Source organism: Carassius auratus, chromosome 3 (assembly GCF_003368295.1).
Source record: "Carassius auratus strain Wakin chromosome 3, ASM336829v1, whole genome shotgun sequence".
Lineage (NCBI taxonomy): Eukaryota > Metazoa > Chordata > Actinopteri > Cypriniformes > Cyprinidae > Carassius > Carassius auratus.
The window spans coordinates 1,508,845-1,528,231 of NC_039245.1; the positions used below are offsets into that span (position 1 = coordinate 1,508,845).

Here is a 19,387-nt window from a genome sequence, read left to right on the forward strand (position 1 = left end):
CCTGTGTGGTGAGCAGTCTGGTGTTTGCTCCAGGAGAGCGTAGAGATGCCCATGAGGCTGGGGAAGTAAGCCGGAGCACTCTTGGTTTGTGTCCCGGTCGGCCTCTCGGGGGTGCGGGGAGGGCTGCAGCAGCTGGGTGGAAGAATTCAGCAGGGAGACGGATGGGAGTGGTAGAGCGGCTCGAAGCTCCAGAAACCCCTGGGTACTCCTGATTACTGCTGGGAACTCCACCTGCACACAAACTCAGTTCAGTTTTTGACGTTTGAGTTTGCCTCTATAGTTTTGAGATTCCTAGGTCATGTCAATATAATGATAAAAGAACAAGGTTTGTACCTTACTGCATCTTAGACAATCTTTTCATAGTTTTCAGTTGTTAGTTAAGTTAACTCAAAGTTTATGTAATCCCCTTTTTTTAAGTTACGTCAACTGTTTTTCTAGTGTTCAATTCAAAATCTTATTTGGAAAGGGACATAGTTTTTCAGATCTGAACTTTGTGCATCTAATGTGCATAACAGTTTTCTTGCTTTGTTCTCCGGTCTCATTCCTGTAGCACTGTGGACATGCCACATTACGCAGAACCTGATTTTACTAAGTGAGACATGTTCCTGGGACAACATCTTTGTTGACCCTGGAACCACATTGTGATTAACCAATCAGATTTGAAGAACAAGTTTATAGATTTTGTGAAGTTTACGCTTACAATCACTGTTAGGTGCTTGTACATCAGTGTCATTCATCTATCATTTCCTCTGATTTTAAGGATTACTCATGGTTAAGGTTAGGTTTAGGTGTAGGGATATGGTCAGGACAAAATTTTTTGAGTAAAATGTTGTTCCAGGGTCAACAAAATATGTTGACCTAGGAACACATCTAACTCAGCAATATCAGGACGTGCGCCACATTACCTATGCTGTGACGAGCTGGTGTGTTGTGATGTGGACTTTGAGAACTGGCTCCATCCATTGCCACCCCCTCTTCTGTCCCAGAGCTGTGAACCTGAGAGGGTCGCCGTAATCTGCTGTGACCTCTCCCTCCAGGGTCTTCAGAGTTTAGGCACTCATCACAGCCCCTTTCCTGAGCAGAAACATTAGCATGCGCTTTCAAGATCCTGGGGAGACTTTCTGGTCTCTTAAACGCTAACATCTTACTCTCATGGTAAACTCTTTTAGGTTCCCTGCATGCAGGGCTTCCCTCTATAACAGCAAAAGAGATTAAGGAACGATTAAGCTCTACTAGATCATCTGAGCCATCTGCCCCACATACTGTCCTTCATGGAGTTTCTCTAACAAATAGCTTGAGATGTTTAAAGTCTGTTGAAGTATTACACTGTTTGAGCAGCAGAGCTACCCATGATGCCCCATGAGACTGCAAGATTTAGACTAACAGCTTATAGTTATTTGATTTCTTAAGTCTAATTAGTGCGAGTCTGTAATTATTTAATTAAAGGATCATCGTTTGGGATGCAATGGATAACAGCAGTTTATATATCAGATAGAGGTAGATCATTTCCACTGGACATAGTTTATATCTGTTACTGTTACTGATAGTTATTGCAATTATCAATAATCATCGATAATAAATACAGATATCAGCATGAATCCTGAAGAGTGCCTACCTTTTCTTAAGATTATTTTGGAGGTGAAAAATTCAAAACGACAAAATCATTTTTCTGAGAGAAAGTTCACCTTGCCCTCTTTGGCAGCCATCTGGTACATGCTCTGCTCGTCCAGGCTGAGGTCATCAGGCAGCGCTGGTGAGGATGACTTATCTGAGAGCTGCTCTGACCTCAGAGACGCCTGCTCCAGTTCAGCCATGTGGATCTGCTGTGGGCAAGAATTTATAGCAGTAAGAATTGAGACGGCTTTTAATCATTGAAATCCTTCCCCAGTATTTGAATAGCTGCAGACTCTTACTATATTCCAGTTTAATGGCTTTGTGGAGTTTGCACAGTGCTGAACTTCGTTTGAGTGATAAAACTTTCAAAAGCGACTTGAATTGTTATGGACAGCATGGTTTATGTCGGACAACGTGATGGTGACTTTCCAAAAGAAGACATTTGGGTAATCCAGGAAGAGAGACGTTTAGAGTCAAACAGAGTGAGCTGGAGAGAAAAGCTTGCGAATCAGAGATGTATGGAGAGCAGAGACGGGGGAGTGGAAACAGACTGATGTACTGACATTGTTGGCTGCATGGCACAATGGCGAGGATGACAGGTATGGAGGTTACGGCTTGAATTACTTATTACACTGTGATGGGACACACGCATTGAGAGATTTTGTGTGTGTATATTAAATGTTGTGGTATCGTAAAATAACATCTGTCTATTATTGTTATATATTTTAAAATGTAATTTATTCCTGTAATGCAAAGTTGAAATTTCAGTAGTCATTACTCCATTCACTTGGTCCTTCAGAAATCAGTCATATACTGTTTATATATATATATATATATATATATATATATATATATATATATATATATATATATATATATATATATATATATATATATATATAAAACCACAGAATTCAGCTATCATCTATTTACAGTACCTATCTATCTGTAAGGCTTATAAACATTCATATTTCAATGCTTTTTAAACTGATTTCAAGATTTTTCAATTAATTTTAATTGTTTATCTTTCAATTCAAACTGAATTATGTTTGCCAAGTTAAAACTGAATTTAAAAGCCATCCTCTATTCAATTGTGAAGATCTGGATGTAGGTTAGTTTTTAAGATTTGAGTTCTTAAACTCAAGAGTGCATTAGCAAAGACTGACGCAGCTCCGGTGTACCTCTTGCGGACGAGTCCTGCAATCCTTGCAGACGGGTGGGGAGGAGTAATGATGGAAAACAGAGCCAGAGAGGTTGTCAATCATCAGCATCTCCCCTTCAAATGAATCTTTGATAAGCAGAGATACACTGTCCAGCCACAAGTTCTCCTGGGATACAAACACATATCACCAGAGTTAATAACACAGTTATTAACAATAACTCACTGAAGTAAGTGCAGGGCCATCGACTGGGATTTGGGAACACTTTTCCAAAATCTCTGATGAGGGAGCAAACTACGTCTGAGCAGTTCAGAACTGTAATTCTATTACATTTGGATGTAGTAAAGTATATCTAATATGGATGCACAATATGATGCAATAAGCTGATAATATTATGGTTGATGAATGGCAAATAATAACATTTGATCCACCTTATTTTTTTAATATAAATAAATATTGTAATATTGGCTGATAACCATTCTGGTGCCGATTTACTGTGCATCCATGATAGTACACTTTGAGATGGTCTTTACACTAGAAAATAGAATGTCCTACAACAACCCCCCCACCACCACACACACACACACACAAACTAACTAATGAGAGGCTAGGGTCAGAGAAAGGGTTTCCTTTACTGCAACTGGACTGGTCTTGATGACGACGGTTGAGAGGAGCCTTACAGCAGCAAAGCTTCAAAGAGCAGCTGTGCAGAGGGTTAAACCTGCACACACACACACACACACACACACACACACACACACACACACACGTTTCACAGTCACACGCTCCACACACACAGTACCACTCAGCAAAATTAGTTGTGGAAAAAATTCAACACATTACAAGCTAAGGCACCTTAAAAGTTTTTGAAATTTGTCTCAACTTGAGGCCTCTGCACACGTAAACAAAAACCTTTAGCTCACATCAATCAACGTCTAATTTAGCTTCCTTCATAAATGCCACATCACTCAATGCTAATATCAAGATAAAGTAAATGTTGTGCATGTACAATACGTTTCTGGGAAAGGGAATAAAGATCTGACCATTCAATATTCAATTTACCCAACAGAGCAGTTTAGGAAGCAGTCAACTGAAGGATCAATCTAACACAATCATAATGTAGCGTTATCTAATAACAATCATTTATTTCTCGAGTTAATTGGGATCCTTGTGTCACCGCCAGCTTGCTGGAGCCAAACACTTTTGATTTCCTACGTGAATAAACAATTAAATGAAATGACTAATCTGAGAATGAAAATTGATCAGGCTGGCCTGCGTGCTAATTTGAAGAACACTTGGTTATTAGCAAGCAACCTCTTATGTACAGCCAACAGGACTAACAAAAGCCTTTACATTAAGAGCTTTTGCAAACACTAGCAAACCTCGGCCCTCCTAATGAGTTTGACTGCAAGACTTCACACTTAAAGCCTGACACCAGCTCACAGGTTGCTATTATCCCCTGCAGATTAACACCTAGCAGTGCCCAGTGTTACAGAATCACATACACCTCTCTGTAGTCCAGAGGTTTAAGTAACCAATTTATGGTTCCAGCCATGACCCACAGAGATAATGGCCCACTTGGGTCTGGTTGTGGCCAATGCACAGGGTAATGCGGTTAAGGCCTGTAGTGCAAGAACAATCATTTTCAGTATGGCTCTGAGCACGAGTGCCACATTTATGGGTGTTATAGTCTCACCTGTGCTGGCTTGGGTCATAATTCCTATCAGCCGGATGGAATGGGGAAATGTTGCATAATTGGCAGGGATGTAGTTTTAATGACATTTCAATATAGGGGAGAATCATTGTCTCAGAATATGGCTACCTCAGCGATCTTCAAATTGCAGGTCTCCATAAATCGAAGCGCAAGAGTGTGTACACCTCCAAACCATCTCATTAAATGAGCTTTCTGGCAAATCACTCAGCACATGGTGCGAACAGGTGTGAATTCAAGGAAAAGCATCATCTGCTGTTTTTGCACTTTTCTGAAGGTTGTGTTTTACAGGTAGATGAATCTACCAGAGATGGTTGTGAACTCGATACAAGGTGATACAAGGCATAGTCTGTCTCATTTGCTGACTATGACTGTGGTTTTGCACAATGCTGATCATGTTTTACTGAAAATGGTGGACCTAACTGGGGACCTAATCAGTACATGCTGTTTCCTCCCAGACTGGCACATTAACTCACACTGAGTTTAGTTCGGTAGCTGTGTGTAAAAACTGTGTAGAACGTTCTATTCATCCATCAATCCATCCATCATTTTTATGTTTTTGAAAGCGGTCTATGCTCACCAAGGCTGATATTTGTCTGATATTTGAAAAACACTAATAATGTGAAATATTATAACAATTCAAAATAACAGTTTTCTATTTGAATGTAATTTATTCCTGTGGTGACAAACAGTGATACTTTTATTTGTCCAGGAATCTTTGATAAAGAAAGTGCAAAAAAAAAAAAAAAAAAAAAAAAAAAAACAGCATTTATTCGATTTTTTTTCTTTTACTTTTTTATTTATCTATTGCCTATAATCCTTGTCTTTTCAAAGTTTTGGTCAAGTCATTCAAAGTGTATCTTGACAAACTTCAGTTTGAGTTTTCTTTTTAGTCAATTAATTTTAAAAGGGTCATGAACTTCTTTTTTTATTATTTTGTACTGTTCTGTGGGGTCCACTCATAATTTTATCAAAATATTTACATCATTTAGAACACTGTTTGAATAGGCAAGGTAGTTGTGTTGTGCATGTTTGACAGAAGGACGCTGATGTGATATAGGTTAAAAATGCATATTCAGCACACATCAAACGATCTGTAATAACAGACCGCAATAGTTACACACATCACTGTCAACATCATCGTCTTTTAGTTTCAATCTTTCTGAAAATCCTGTGTTGAATTGTACCTTGATTGTAAACGAATCCACGGTGAAATGAAGTGAACAAAGGACCAAGTTCTTACTGACAAGGCCTAGAGCTTCATTAAAAATAAACTTCATCAACTCTTTTCAAATGTTGGGATCAGAAGGAAGGCAATCCAAAGACTGTGTTTTTGCACAACTTGCCACTTTTCAGTGTCTTGTTTTCTTTGGAGTCATCTTTATTGTTTGGTTTCTGCATAGACCTGTGTTTGCCTCTTGTTATTTACACTACATGTGCGAATCGGTGGGCGGGGCTCAACAGGAAGTGATGTAGTAGCAGGCGTTCTTCTGCTGTTTTTAGCCATACTATTACGTCATAATTATCTGGCACATTTCACAACCTAATTTTGGCAGATTGGCTTCAACATAGTCTAATTTTGAGTTCTGAAATGTACAGGTTTATAGCACAATGACCTCTTATGTCAAAAGATCAAAGCAATTTTGAATTCTCTTTAATTCTGTGTCTTCACATTTAAATAAAAAATGGCAATTATCCATCCTTTTCGCTGTCTCAATTTAATTCTGAATGATACACAACCCTGAAACTAACCACAAGAAATAACAAAGGCATAATGTAACTCAAACACACATACACAAAAATAACAAGGCATAATAACATAAAAAAGAACATCCTATACAGAGTTGTAAGCTCTGTTACCAATTTTTCATGGATACTGTAAAATTCAAATACGCATACTTGACAGCACCATGTGGCTCAGAAAATTATCTTACTTTTCTTGGCTATGGCATACAGTGTGACCAGAAAATCTGAAGTGCTTTGAGGATGAGAAGTGCTGTTCAGCAGAAAATTCTGCAGTCAGTGTGTCAGTGAGCAAAGCACAATTCAGAAGAGATGTCTAGAGTGGGAGGTGACTTCCCACTGCATTTCTATTATAAATACACACTGAACTGTGCTTGAACTCAGGACGTAAACCTCGCTTTCACAATCTACTGCTCAGTTTTAGCAAGCTTTACCATTGTAGCAAATAACAGTATGTTTGAACTGCCAAATCAGTTGCCAAAGTAGTTCATCTTTGGAAGAACAGTAAAAATAAGGAACAGTGCAAAGCAAATAACAAACACAAAGATTATAAAAAAAAAAAAAAAAACTATATATATATATATATATATATATAAAGTCATTATAAAAAATATTTTCAGAGTTATAGTAAACAAAATAAAATTACAAGAAAATATTACAAGTGTAGTAAAACAGATTTTGTAGGTTTCCATCCAATATAAAAACAGAAGAATTCATTTTTTGAACTCTCTTGCTGACCATCTGTGAATACAAAACTTAAGCTCATTAAGGACATATTTGCATTCCTTGCGTCTCTAACCTTCTTCCGTTCTGCTCTCTCTCTGAGGAGATGAAATGTTTTCAGTCTGCTGACGTGGCTTCTGCTTAAAGTCAAACTAGTTCTTCCAATTCCTGTTCTGCTGACTGTCATGCATATTGCTTCCCTCTCTCTGTGTCTCTCTTTGTCTCCCCCTTTCCATCTCTCAACCCCACGCCTGCAGGTAGTGATAAAGCTGTCTAGTTTATGGTGTTTGTGTGCACCTTTGCAATTGTGTGGTTGTCACTATCGAAGCGAAACCCAAAACAGGTATGGGACATCACTTCCTCCAGGCAGTGATGTGTCTCTTTGGATCTTTGTATTCAAATAAACTAACACTGCCACAGCTGAAGACATGAGACATCAGGGTTATCAAAAAAGTATTTTGAGAGTTCTGGAGACTTATTTAGCTCCATTCACTAGACTAAACTTCTATGGAGAAAAAGTGGAAGAATTAGCTTGAGAGATTACCAACAGCTTCAAAGCAACAGCTATCTGAACTGATATAACACTTTTTTCATGAACAGTATTGGACACCATATGGGTGTAACATATCCATATGGTGTCCAATACTGTTTTTCATCAAGCATCAAGCACTCAAACCCCCATTACTCTGAGAATCAGTAGACATGTTAGACATGACAAGCAGCTAATTTGTTTCTATCCTCTACTGATATTGAATTAATTGTAATAAAAATGTTCAAATTAACAAATTTTCTTTACCAAATACATACATAATTAGCCAGTTTTCACATTTTAAATGTTATTATATGATCTCACAACAAAAAAAGTTACATTTCCTGAAACTGTCTAGAAATAAAATGTCAGTTAAAAAAATTGTATGAAATGGTAAGGTATAAGGCAAGTAAATAATCTGATTCAAATTTCTCAGTTTTTTCAAATTACATTGATGGACAACAGATCATCCTTTGAAACTGTAAAAAACAAAACAAATAAATAAATAAATAATAATAATAAAAAATAACAACAAGTGAAAGTAATAAACTTTTCATAAATTAAAAGCAAACATTTCCTTGAATAATATAATGTAGCTAGCTAGTCAAAGTGACATGTCTGTCTGTATATTTGTCTGCTTAATTATTTAATTTCATTAAATTAAATATGGCAAACATAAAAAGGTATATAAAATATAACAGCTCATATAATTACAGTTAAGGTTTTCTGCAGGTTATGCACTTCCTTTCGCTTACCATGAAAAAAAAAAAGTGTTTCTGACTAATAAAAATACTGCAACAACAACAGCAACTGGAAATCTTTTCTTCAGAGTGTAAAATTCAATGTTATGATATGTAAGGGCAATATACACCTGAATGCTTGAGCATGCACAAACGCTGACAGTTACAGAAACAAACCCAGGTTCACTACCGAATCCTTGTACTTAACACTGCAATGAATTCAACCCTTCAATTGGCATTCCATTCCTTTCTCTCTGTGTCCTCCTACTCTCTTTTCCTCTTCTCTCGGCAGTTACATAATCTGCTGCAGAAGCTAAAAATGGATAGGTAAAGACAATTATAGCTCCACAATAACTGCCTTACAGTGAGTCATCACAGCGTGCGTGTGTGTGTGCGCGTGTGTGTGTGTGTGTGTGTGTGTCTGTGCGAGTGCACCACAACATTTGTCAGTATTCTGTTGTTAGCAGTTCAGTCATGCATATGCTGAACTTTTCTTTCCCGCTGGATTTGGTTCAACAGTTAATCATTTGATCCTGAACTTAATTACAAAAGGTGATTAATGGTAGTTTGGTGTTTACACGTCTAAGAGAGCATTGCAGACTGACACAATGTGTTGCCATGGTGACAGGACCCAAACTGAGGCGCGTCCTGAGGCTCTATAATGAAAACGTCTAATTCTGTGGCTTCTCCTTCCCCCTCATTATGCCGCTTTTGACCTTTTTTGCAGACCCAAATCATACTCTAACTTCACAAGCAAAGGACACTAACATTTTCCATGTGTGAAGACAAATGATTGCTACAAAACACTACGGACACTACGCACACTCATACAGAACATTCAAAAATCATCAATCCATTCATCCATCTATATAGGGCTAGGTAAATATAGGAATAGGTATACATATAGTACCCTTATATATGATTGTATCTACATGATGGTAGAAATGTGACAATTGCTAGAGATTCTGCAATAAAGGAGAATATGGTAGATGTGTCTGTGGTTGAGCAGTATCACTCCATTAATCTAAAGTACCATAAATACTGTAAAATGTTAGTTATTTGACTGTATATATATAGAAAGAGTCCATCATATAGAGTTGACTGCAATTGAGAAATGCAAATGTACGGTGGCCGAGAGAGCTCAACACGCTGCAACTTAAGAAAACACATGCAAATTGAAAATACACCAGCAAATGAAGAAAACATCTTCATCAGTTTGAACGCGCTGCAAATCATCACAACATGCATATAACGAAACGTGCTGCAAATCATCACAACACCTTCATATAACGAAATGGCGCTGCAAATCATCACAACATGCATATAACGAAACGCGCTGCAAATCATCACAACACATGCATATAACGAAACGCGCTGCAAATCATGACAACACATGCATATAACGTAACGCACTGCAAATCATCACAACACATGCATATAACGTAACGCACTGCAAATCATCACAACACATGCATATAACGTAACGCACTGCAAATCATCACAACACATGCATATAACGTAACGCACTGCAAATCATCACGACACATGCATATAACGAAACGCGCTGCAAATCATCACGACACATGCATATAACGAAACGCACTGCAAATCATCACAACACATGCATATAACGAAATGGCGCTGCAAATCATCACAACATGCATATAACGTAACGCATTGCAAATCATCACAACACATGCATATAACGAAACGCGCTGCAAATCATCACAACACCTGCATTAAACGAAATGTGCTGCAAATCCTCACAACACATACATATAACGAAACGCGGTGCAAATCCTTCGCAACACATGCAAATTAAGAAACGCTGCAAATCCTCACAACACATGCATTAACAGAACGCGCTGTAAATCCTCACAGCACATGCACATTAAGAAACAATTAATGAAGCATTGCAAATTTATTATCATTAACCTTGAAATTATATTTAGCTGAGGATAATAAAGTTAGCTATCTTAATGTTTTACATTTAATCATGTAATTATTCAGCTTATTTAGGCTAATAATATCCAAAAGATAAAGGAATCATGCAATAAGGGTGTAAAAAAAACAACAACAAAAAAAATCCCTCACCTTTCAGTTCACCAACAACTCCACTTACTAGTAGCCACTGCACGATAAGCAAACCCCAGCCAGGTCGACACTTTTTGGGGTCTCCTTAAAACCTTTTCATTGTGGTCAGTGTTATTTGCAGCGCATTTCGTTATATGCATGTGTTGTGATGATTTTGCAGCGCATTTCATTATATGCACGTGTTATGATGATTTGCAGCGTTTCTTAATATGCATGTGTTGTGAAGGATTTGCAGCGCGTTTCGCTATATGCATGTGTTGTGAAGGATTTGCAGCGCGTTTCGCTATATGCATGTGTTGTGAAGGATTTGCAGCACTTGTGTTGTCAAACTGATGAAGATGTTTTTTTTTTTAATTTGCTGGTGTTTTTTCAATTTGCGTGTGTTTTCTTAAATTGCAGCGCGTTGGGCTCTCTCGGCCACCGTACAAATGGGAAAAGTGAAAATGCATTTTTGCATGTCAAAGATATTTTTTTAATATAAAATTTTATTATTATATATTAAATGTATATAAATAAAATTTAGACCTATTGACAATGTGAACTTAAATTTTGGGGTTTAATTTCCAGTATAAATATAACAATATTGTGACACTGTATATACAATAAATCTGCTTATTTATCTAATCTACTTAAATCACTCCTTATGACAACTTTTCATGCATGTATACATCCAACCAAATTAGTCAATCTACCTATCCCATTATCACTCCAATCATCAATCACATCTACAATATCCATCATTAATGTGGACCCATCAGTCAAATCACTAAATTCCTCAGTCTACAATCTATCAGTACATATCTACAATGCATCCATCATCCATTAGTCATCCATTTATCATCACAGTGATGATCTATCCTTTCTTTCTTTCTTTCTTTCTTTCTTTCTTTCTAACAAATCATTAATTCATCAATCCATTGCTCAATAACCCAATCTCTTATTTATTTATCCAACAATCTAACCAAATCATAATATTCATGAATGCATTCCTCCTTCAATCATCTGTTAATCAGTCCATCCATCCATTCCCTGCCATCACTGTATGTTTGTGTGTTGCACCTGGGCTGGTGAGTAGAGATTCCTGGTGCTGTTGAGCTCGTTGGCACCTGGGTGTGTGTTCTGGGAGTGAGGTAGAACAGCAGAGCTGGGTCCAGCCCCCTGAAGCCCCCCACTGCTCCTCTCTGCACCAGACACACCTCCTCCGATGCAGCAGAGCGTTCCCTGGGCCAGCTCCAGTTCAATCTCTGCATCCATCTCTGCCTCCTCCTGGGCTTCTTTGTTGGAGTCGTCTAGGTGTTTCATCAGCACTGCCACGACCACATTGATGAGAACAAACTGGGCCGTGAGCACAAAGCTCACAAAGTACATTGGAGAGATGAATTGTAGGCTGGGATTACAGGTGTATTCGCCCTGTGGGCATTCTCGAAGAGTGTCCTACAGGAGTAAAGAGAGAGTTACAATAAAGATATTTGAACTTCTACAACAGTTAGTTATGGCCAATTCAGTTGACTGGACTAATCAGGTATACAGAATTACAATACTTGATCACACTTCTTTTAGAAACATATATATATATATATATATATATATATATATATATATATATGTATTGTAATTTGGTCATGTGGTGAAAACTTGGTTCCTTATTATGAGACATTACGGTTGCACTTTATTTTGCAGTACGTGTACTAACATGTACTTATAGTGTACTTACAGTGTATTTATCTAAGAAAGTTCTGGTAATACAAGGTAACTACATGGGGTAGGGTTAGGTTTAGGGGTAGGTTCAGGGTTAGTACCTAGTTATTACATAGTTATTGTAATTACTATAATACGTACATAGTATGTACATGAGGAATAGGACTGTAAATGAAGTGCTACTGACATTACACTACATTAGCTACACTGTAATAAGTAATAAATGAATTTACAAATTTAGCTTCCAGTAATTCTGAAACTTTTAAATTTTGTCTGAAATGTCAAACTCAAAATGTACTTGTTCAAAAAACATGCTGCAGGTATCTAAGAACTCAGGTTGTCATTTACAGCTCTGATTATTGTGCTTTAGCTGCCAGGAAACCACTGCAAGCCTCCGTTATCCATAAAACCTACTGTGCGCGCACCTAATGGGGTGAGCCTGTCACCTTCCATCGAACTCTCTGCTGTGTGTGGGGATTTATGCATCGATATCTCACCAAAATGTTTACTACTACTGAATATGCTGAGCTGGTAGCTCCTCCATCATATATCTGTGATACAAACGCCAGGTTGGAGAAGAGATGAAACGTGACAGGTTGTCTTTACACAGGCCGAGAAGAAGTCATTGCTCAAAGACAAGTGTATTAGAGATAAGAAAGACACAGGGAGGATGAGAGAAACAATACTGAAAGACGATATGATGAAAAACCATATAAAGCAAAAGGAGGGATAAAGAAGATTGCAGAAAGATGCTGAGAGGAGACTGTAACATCGTAGGTTTACAAGGTGGTACCTCTAAGAACTGTTCATGGCAACCTATCCTGGCTACTGCGGTGAACCATTAGAAATCATAAGCGTATTGCTTGTGAATGTTCCTGAAGTGCCAGCATTATATCTAATACAGAAGGAGTTGTTTTCAATTCATTCGGTTTTGTTTTGTGTGCTATAATGAATGCAGATCCAGCATCAAAATATTTTATTCTTTTACATTTTGCTGAGCAGTCGCTTCAGTTCTATTCAGTCCCAGAGAGTGACAACAGCAATGTTCTCTTGTCTTTTTGTTTATTCATTCTTTATTATTATTATTATTATTATTATTTTTTTATTTATTTATTTTTTTAGTTTTATGGTGGAATAATAAAACAAAATGCAAAGAAATGTTTTACTGATGTTGGTATATTATAAGCCTAATGCAATTATGGCTCTTTTTTATGGTCTTTTTATGATCTCTCAAATCTAAATCATATTTGGTTTTGAACTGCTGATCCATGCATTTGTAAACTAATCTACATAATCCCAGCAACAACAGAGGCAGATGTAGGGATGAAGATATCAAATTAAATATGTCATCTCATTTGAGTTCTTGAATCGGGCAGGAAGAATGCCTATGATGGTCAAAAATTACCCACTGAATACACCGAATAATTGATATTCATGAGCTAAGTATTTTACATCTCAGGTCATCTGTGTACCTAAAATAGTGTTAAAAAGTTACAAAGGGTCAGTTATAATTCTATAGTTATTAATAAAAATAAATGTATACTTTCATTAAGCAACAATTCATTAAATTGATTAAAAGTGACAGGAAATACATCTTTTGTTTATTTCAAATAAATGCTGCTCTTTTGAATTTTCAATTCCTCAAACAATTCAGAAAAAATATGTACCACGGTTTCAACAAAAATATTAAGCAGCACAACATTAATATTAATAATAAATGTTTCTTGATCAGAAAATCTGACTATTAGAATGATTTCTGAAGGATCATGTGACACTGAAGACTGGAGTAATGATGCTGAAAATTCAGCTTTGCAATCACAGGAATAAATTACATTTTAAAATATATTAAAATAGAAAACATTTATTTTAAATTGTAATTATAATTCACAATATGAATGTTTTTTTTTAAATCATATAAATGCAGCTTTGGTGAGCATAACTAAATAAATACAAGTTCTGCTGTACCTTCATTATGCCATTCCAGTTGTCACCGGTAGAGACCTGGAAGAGGGTGAGGAACGCCATGCCGAAGTTCTCAAAGGTGGCGTGCCGACTCATGCCCTCACATGGGTAGTCCTCGTTGCACACTGCAGGGAACAGAGAGAGGCATCGAGAATTAGTATTGTTGAAAACCATGTTTTGTGAATGTAAACGTTTTGTCTCAATGTTACCTATGCAGTCATGCTAAATTCAGCTTTGAATTTAGAAGAAGTGAACAGACAGAAAACCAGTGAGGTAGAGAGAGAAAGGGCTTGGAATGAAAATAAGAATCAAAAGGAGTAAAAGATGAGTAGTATGTGTTTACCCAGCTCTCCAAACAATTCCACCCCCAGTGCAGCATAAATAAAGAACAGCAGCATGAAGAGGAGGCCAAGGTTCCCCACCTGAAAGACACCAATCAAGACTGAAACCAGCACACACGCACTCAATCCTTGACACAAAATACAGGCAAGCATGCTGTGATACTGAATTATTTAGCAGATTCTTTTATCCAAAGCAAATAACAATTAAAAGGCAATAGCAGCACCACAAACTGGATTGAGCTAAAGCTAGTGCCCTAAATTTTGTAGTTTTGGACTAAATCTCTTTAATCTTAAATCTGTAAATGGGGCTGTCCTGTATTCAGTGCAAAATAAAAATAAAAAATACATTTTCCCTATTTTTTATGTTTAAACCTTACTAAATTGTGTTTTATTTATGCTTAAAACCAGAACAAAATATTTTCTAAAGGTGTAAAAAAATAATAATATTTCAAAATATATTCTCTCATTATTTTAAGAAATGTTGCTACTCATGTATATATCAAGGATGGCTAACACATGGTCCTACCAGGCACATACCCGGGGCACTAGACCACGGTCTTCCCATAATGCGATTTCAATCATGCCCCCTCAGATATTTGAGGCATGTGGATTTCAAATGCAGCTTCCAAAAGACAAAAAATAAATAAATAAAAAAATAGCCAAATTATATTTTTTTAATATATTTAATGTGCTAACATCTGTGTAATTCGCATGCTCAGTGCGGCAATTTACACTTTGGCTGTCGCTGAACCATAGACAAACGAGTTTTACATCGCTGCTCATTATAACCAATTACACACAATTCTGTTGAGTCTATGAATGCAATGGCAAATCATAGAAACAACAGTGTTCTGTTCAGTGCGTGCTGGCTGACTATTGCAACATTTATACCACATGTCGTAATCACTGTGATTTCGAGATGACAACACATGATGTTCTACTTGGAGCTTTTCACACCCTTGCACTGTCAATACCTAAACATAGCACCTAATGAATCTGAGATGGTCAGGTGGTACAAGTTGTGGCTTTCAGAAAACTCCCAGTTCTGTCACGAGTTCTATGATGACATGAATGCTTTTTCCAAGTGAGAATCTCGTAATTACAGGAATTACGAAGTGGTGTGAATACACCTTGAAAAGTGCAGATGTACATATGAATGTGAGATATTAATTTTACAGTGTAAACCGCTTCAGGGATTATAATCTAGATAAGTAGACTAGAGTCAGTGATAGTGTTCTTTGATAATGCAAATATTCTTTGCTCTCGTTCTGTACAATGAAAGTGTTATAATTAGTAACTTCCAAAGTTTTTATTACATTTGCATTAAATACAAAGTCTCATTTTATTGTCATTTTAATGTCTCTGCCCCTGTAATCTCAGGATCTCTGTAGACGCAATCTAAGCGACTGCTGAACCTGTTCCCCTGAGGCAAACTGAAGCAGAACAAATCTGTGATTTAACAAAAGGCTCATAAATGATGGATGGAACGAGTGGTCCTGTCAGAGGTGCAGCTCTGGGAACAGAATGAACCCTCTTAAGGAAATGACCTATGTCTTAATGTGGCCAAAGCATGAGGAGCATGCACGCTTGCAAGGCACACCAGGCTAACGCTAACACACTAGCCTGTAAAGAACATAAATTTGGGAATTCAGGGTGTGTCCACTACAGCATAGGCATCTCAAAACAAGGCGACAAAGACTATGGCACAGGAGCTAACAGCTAGTCTAAAGTGCTGGTAATTAAGAAAACAGTTTGAGAGAGCTATAAACATGTAAATCAGCTTAGATCGCATTAATGTAATTGTATAGTTACATGATGCAGTTGGTCGTGTCGTTTTATGTGGCATGCCACCAGGTTTGATAAAACAACCGCTGAGCTTTATTACCATTTAATGCTAAGCAATGGCTTATCAAACCTACAAACCAAAGATACAAAACGACAAAGACATTTTGGCCCAAAGATGTTAGGGGTACATTATATCTTAACAGAACCAGGATGTGCGTATGCAAGCTGCAAAATTGCTTCATTCTTTTTGCTCAGCTTATGATGGTCAAAATGCAGTCTAGGAAGTTTTCACAAGATTATGACGCAAAAAAGAATGGTTAGGCATCTTACAAAGTACCATGGCACAGTGACGGTCTCAGATGTGAAACACTATTTGATTTATGATTATTGGTTATTACTATATTAATGTACCATAGGTCATCCAAGGCCCTCTAAAGAATACTATGGTACTACAGCATGTTATAAAAAAAAAACAGTTTTATTCTATTATTTTCATTATAAATACTTTTCTTCAACAGGGATGCATGAATTGATCAAAAGTGACAGTAGAGGCTTTAGTTAAATACTTTCAAATAAACACTGTTTTACTTTTCTATTTATATTTAAAGAATACAAACAACAACAACAACAACAAAAATTATATTATATTATAAATGTTTCTTGAGCACCAAATCAGCATATTGAATTCATTTCTGAAGGACCATGTGACACTAAAGACTTAAGTAATGGCTGCTGAATATTTATTTATATTATAATTATAATCATATTACCCATGTTACTGTTTTACTGTGTTTTCAAGCAAATAAACGCAGTCTTGGTGAGCATTAGAGATCTCTTTAAAAAAGAAATAAGTAAAATAACAAATCTACAAAAAACTACTTTTGAACATTAGTGGACATCTCTGCCTTAAGGTAAATCTACTGCAAAATGTAATCGATTTATTTATTTTTCTATCGTTTTTTTAACACCATATATGTGGCAAGGCTATCTTCATGTCGAGAATTAAGCAAATAACAAAAATCAACCAATTAACAAAAAAACATTTAAAACATTTGAGACTAATACAATAAATACAGGTGATCCTTTTTAAGATAAATCACTTAAACCTATCTCTGTAAAAATACTGTCTTATTTATATTAAAAACTGTGCAGTTTTGTAAAATATCTTTAAGCAAAGCTAAATCTATACAAGGACCACAAGAATGTTAAATGATAGGCTAAATTATAAAAGCTGAAGCCTATAGGGAATGAGCAGTATCTCTAAGAGGATTGTAAAGGAAATGCACAGGAATTTGTGGAAGGATGTACTAAATAAGAACTGTGTGTGGTAGAACTGAGTGCCTGAGTGGCTCTTTAATCAGCTGCAGTGTTAATTACCTCACAGATGCCATGAGGATAAGACACTGGGCCCAGCAATAATGAACAAGGGATCAATATGCACAGAGGAGTGACGCTTTATTCCACCCCGCAGGTGTCTAGCCAGCAGTTCTGTCCTCTCTGTGACCACTCAGATAGCAACAACGCTCTGCATGTCTGAATATGAAAGAGTTTTGGATTGTTTTATGCAGTGTGTGTGTGTGTGTGTGTGTGTGTGTGTGTGTGTGAACTGCCTTCTTTTTTACATTACCTGTCATCTTTCTTAAAACTTGTGTCCTATAACTATTCCTCAAACGTATATGGGCGATCAAAATTATGGATCTTGGTACACAGTTCCAACTTTAGTAGAGCTTTTATTTGACTCAATGCTTTTTTAGATGTCTTTTTTTATTAGATTTTATTCTGTGCTTTAAAGCTACCTTTAAAGGTGTGATATAAAATAAAGTTTATTATTAATGTGTCCTAGTTGAAAAAGCAATGAACAAGGTGAATGTGGGTGTGTGTGTGTGTGCAAAAGCAGGTACTTTATTCTTGCTTTGGGGTAATTATCTGTACTGAGTGAGTTTGTGGTTCTATGAATCACCAAATTTCATGGGCCAATGAGCAGTCTGTTCTCGTTGTCGACACTGCTTGGATGACTTCCACTTCTCAAGCCAAAATATGACTAAAAGGGGGTGGGGTGACAATGCAATGCTTCATCATGGGGTTTGTAGTGGTATTATCACCTGTGGAAGGGCTTGAACTACTGTATCCAGCAGCGCTCTCATTCCCGTGGCCATCTTCAACAGCTTTAGCACTATCAGAGAGAGTGAGAAAGAGAGAGAGAGAGAGTTACACAGAGTTCAACAAGACAGTACTGTTTGTGTTCATATCTACGAGGTGCTGATCATTCCAGAAGAAGAAAACAAAGAGGCTGAAAACAGACAAGGAATCCACCCCCCACCCCCCCCCCACCACCTTGGTGTAATTCCAGCCTAAACAGCTAATGAGGAGAGAAGGAAAAGGTCAGGGCTAAAATTAAACCCTCACTCTGCCACCCTCTCGCCGTACAGATGTAGAGTGATGGCACACTGACTCAGTGATGGCTGTGGACAACAGCAGGATTAAATACCAGATTAAACTCTAGACATAGAGATCAATCACTGACCGGTGCAAAATACCATTTTGGTATGATGCAGCCAATATCTCTAAGGCTCATGTTGGGTATTGGGGCAAACATAAGACTCATTGGCTGTTAGGGGCTTATCAACACATGAGCCACTGATCTGGTGTTAAAGGCAAATGGGGAGGAGAAAATGAGAGATTTGGAGAGACAAACAGAATTTGGTGCTGGAGATGAGTATTAAAACAACTTTTCATAACAATTTTCCGTATATGAACGCAGGTCATTTGTGTTTCAGGTTGTCTGGTTGACTAAAAGATTAAAAAGCACACTGAGAAATGCAGGAAATATAGAGGTTTGATCTAACCTGGAGTACACTGCAGACAAAATAGATTTTTGTCATTTACTAAGATCTGAGCTCAAAAAAAGGGATTGGTAGATATGATAACACATCTAGCTGTGGTGATCATATGCGGGGTAAAGTTCAAATCTGGCTCGCAACATTTCCTAGGCTCATTCCATTTCTCACTCCCCATCATTTACTGTTCCCTTGCCACTTGCCACTCAATAACAGTGATAAAGGACTAAAAATAAATAAAAAAAAGATAAAAGTCAGGAAAGTAATGGCTGTGGTGTGACAATAAGCACATGAATAAGCCATATATATATGGCTTTGCTAATCAAACTGGTTGGCTTTGCTAATCAAAAAGTCAGTTTCTGGATTGTTGACCCTCACAACCTGGTAAGGTAATGCAGAGTCAAAAAATACCCTCAGGTAGTTTACTGGAGTCTCAGGAAAGATGATATA

The 19,387-nt window shown here is 37.1% G+C and overlaps 1 protein-coding gene across 1 annotated transcript in view; it reads right to left on the bottom strand.

The window, feature by feature from the left end:
* Positions 1 to 19,387, bottom strand: part of LOC113042893 (voltage-dependent T-type calcium channel subunit alpha-1I-like) — an 89,340-nt gene that overhangs the window by 3,908 nt on the left and 66,045 nt on the right. Inside the window, exons 27-34 of the mRNA XM_026201899.1 lie at positions 18,203 to 18,273; positions 14,318 to 14,396; positions 13,978 to 14,099; positions 11,374 to 11,748; positions 2,796 to 2,942; positions 1,686 to 1,823; positions 906 to 1,074; positions 2 to 231 (exon numbers count right to left, since the gene is read on the bottom strand). Of these exons, the coding sequence (XP_026057684.1) occupies positions 2 to 231; positions 906 to 1,074; positions 1,686 to 1,823; positions 2,796 to 2,942; positions 11,374 to 11,748; positions 13,978 to 14,099; positions 14,318 to 14,396; positions 18,203 to 18,273 (1,331 nt within the window). The remainder of the gene's footprint in view (position 1; positions 232 to 905; positions 1,075 to 1,685; positions 1,824 to 2,795; positions 2,943 to 11,373; positions 11,749 to 13,977; positions 14,100 to 14,317; positions 14,397 to 18,202; positions 18,274 to 19,387) is intronic.